At 37.9% G+C, this 2,087-nt stretch overlaps 1 protein-coding gene across 1 annotated transcript; it reads left to right on the top strand.

The window, feature by feature from the left end:
- Nucleotides 1-613: 613 nt before the first annotated feature.
- LOC149030222 (putative F-box protein At5g55150) lies at nucleotides 614-1,759 on the top strand. The gene has a single exon (XM_089144769.1). The coding sequence runs from the start codon at nucleotides 614-616 to the stop codon at nucleotides 1,757-1,759; it is 1,146 nt and encodes a 381-aa protein (XP_089000895.1).
- The last annotated feature ends 328 nt before the right edge of the window (nucleotides 1,760-2,087 follow it).

The following is a 2,087-nucleotide window of genomic DNA, read 5'->3' as shown; positions in this document are numbered from 1 at the left end:
TTTGAACTTTTAATTTAAACAAAGGAAGGACAGAGGGAAGATCCAAAAGTCCTTTTTTTTTTCCCTCATCAGTTCCATTCAAAACTGGGTGATCATATTCCACAGTTCCTCGGTGATGTTCCACTGCTTTCTTACATGATTTAGAAAAGATAGACTTGTATTTTAGCCTTGAAACTTGTGCCCTCTTACATGCATGACTTACACCGCCATTCATGAGAACTTCCTCTGATGATAATGTAGAATGATGTACCTATGTTATGTTTTTGATTTCCAAGAATTGAGTTTAAATTGATAAATCTTTTTGGGAGTTGCATGGCTTTTAAGCTTCTTATTTATGGGTTGCAACTTGCAATTTATAAAAAATGTTTTGGCCATGTTATCTTTATGATTGTTTCCGTTTCATGGCTTAACAAAAGTGTATTCGGAAGTTGTAACTTTTGGAATGGTATTTGGTTGGGAAGTTTATGTAGGTTTTCATTTCTCCATTTTTGTTTTAATTTCCGGAATAAAGATTTGCTTTAGTCTTGTGTCTAACTTTGCTCGTACGGTTCTTTTATGGTTCTATAGATTGAACTGTGAATTTGTCACTTTGCTATTTGCATGGTACAAGAGAATGGGGAGCTGGTTCGAACTTTGTAGTGACATTCTAGGACTGATTGTGGATCGGTTTACAGCAATTGAAGATATCTCGAATTTTGGTGCAGTTTGCCAGCCATGGCAGTCAGTTGTAGTTGAGAAATGGCTTTTATGTATTGCTGCCCCTTGGCTGATGCTTGCAGAGAAGAAAGACAGTGACATCCGTGGGTTCTATAGTCTCTCCACCAAAAAGGTTTACCACTTGAAGTTGCCTGAGGCTCGTGACAGGAAGTGTTGGTCCTCCAACGGCTGGTTGATAACTTTGGGGCTTGATTTGGAGTTTCACTTGTTGAATCCCTTCTCTCGTTCTCGGGATGAAATTCGGCTTCCACCTCAGCCAACAATCCCTGGACAATGCAGAGTTCCCCGTGATCCACTAGGTATCTGTCAGTTTTCCATGGGGAAGGTGATATTATCTTCAAGGCCAACTTGTTCAGCTATTACTACCATCCCTTGTGAGGAAGAAGATGATGAAAGGTGTGTGGTTATGGCAATATGTTGTGAATCCAGGAAATTAGCCTTCTTGAGACTGGGAGAGGAAGCTTGGACTCCAATTCACAATAGTAGATTAATTGCTGATGTGATTTACTTCAATGGTCAATTCTATGCCGTCAATTATTTTAAGGAATTGTTCATTGTTGACATTTCTACTGATGATCCAAGGATGATACAAATTGCTGAAGCACTAAAGGGTATACACTTTCTTGCTCGATATTATCTGGTCGAGTCAGTAGGAGAATTGTTTTTGCTTGCAAAACGTGTAATCACATCCGAGTATCGGAGGACTTACGTCTATGAAACAAATGGTTTTGAAGTTTACAGGTTCAATTTTGTTAGCAAGGAGTGGACGAAGGAGATGGAGAGCCTAGACAACCATGCAATGTTTGTGGGTCATAATTCCTCCTTCTCCCTCTCCCCATCCAATCATTTGGGATGCGAACCCAATACCATCTACTACACTGATACAGATGATAGGGGTAAAAAGAGGAAAGCTTTTGGTACTGGTGGTGACATGGGATTGTATCGAGTTGACAAAAAGGAGTTAGATAATCACTATGTTGGGCCTGACATGTTTTCTATTATTTGTCCTCCTATTTGGATTTGTCCTTCTCAGGAAAGGTAAAGTAGTTGTTTTTGGATCTGTTACATGATTATAATTGCTCTATGTAACATAGTAATAAACTAATAACAAGTTAGTTTCTCCTTATATTATTTGAAGGTGTTGTTTTCCATGAATAGTGTCAAAGAATTTAAATTATTTTGTTTCATAGATCTCTTGTCGTATCGACTAGATACAATTGAAGAATTTCAATATTGGTTTTCGTGAATCTCTCTTTAACTTAGTAATAGGCTTATAGAGCTTTGTTCGGAGAAGTGTTATCATTCAGGAGTATTGCAGAATGGGTTTAAATTGTTTTATTCGTGAATTTCTATTTGTGTTGATCTCAAGA

Source organism: Hakea prostrata, chromosome 1 (genome assembly GCF_041222555.1).
Source record: "Hakea prostrata isolate BN-2017 chromosome 1, UWA_Hpros_2, whole genome shotgun sequence".
NCBI classification, from domain to species: Eukaryota; Viridiplantae; Streptophyta; class Magnoliopsida; order Proteales; family Proteaceae; genus Hakea; species Hakea prostrata.
This window is presented reverse-complemented; position numbering and strand designations above follow the sequence as displayed.

Excerpts from the sequence above, each read along its gene's own strand:
- LOC149030222 (XM_089144769.1), top strand. The coding sequence starts at position 614 with ATGGGGAGCTGGTTCGAACTTTGTAGTGACATTCTAGGACTGATTGTG.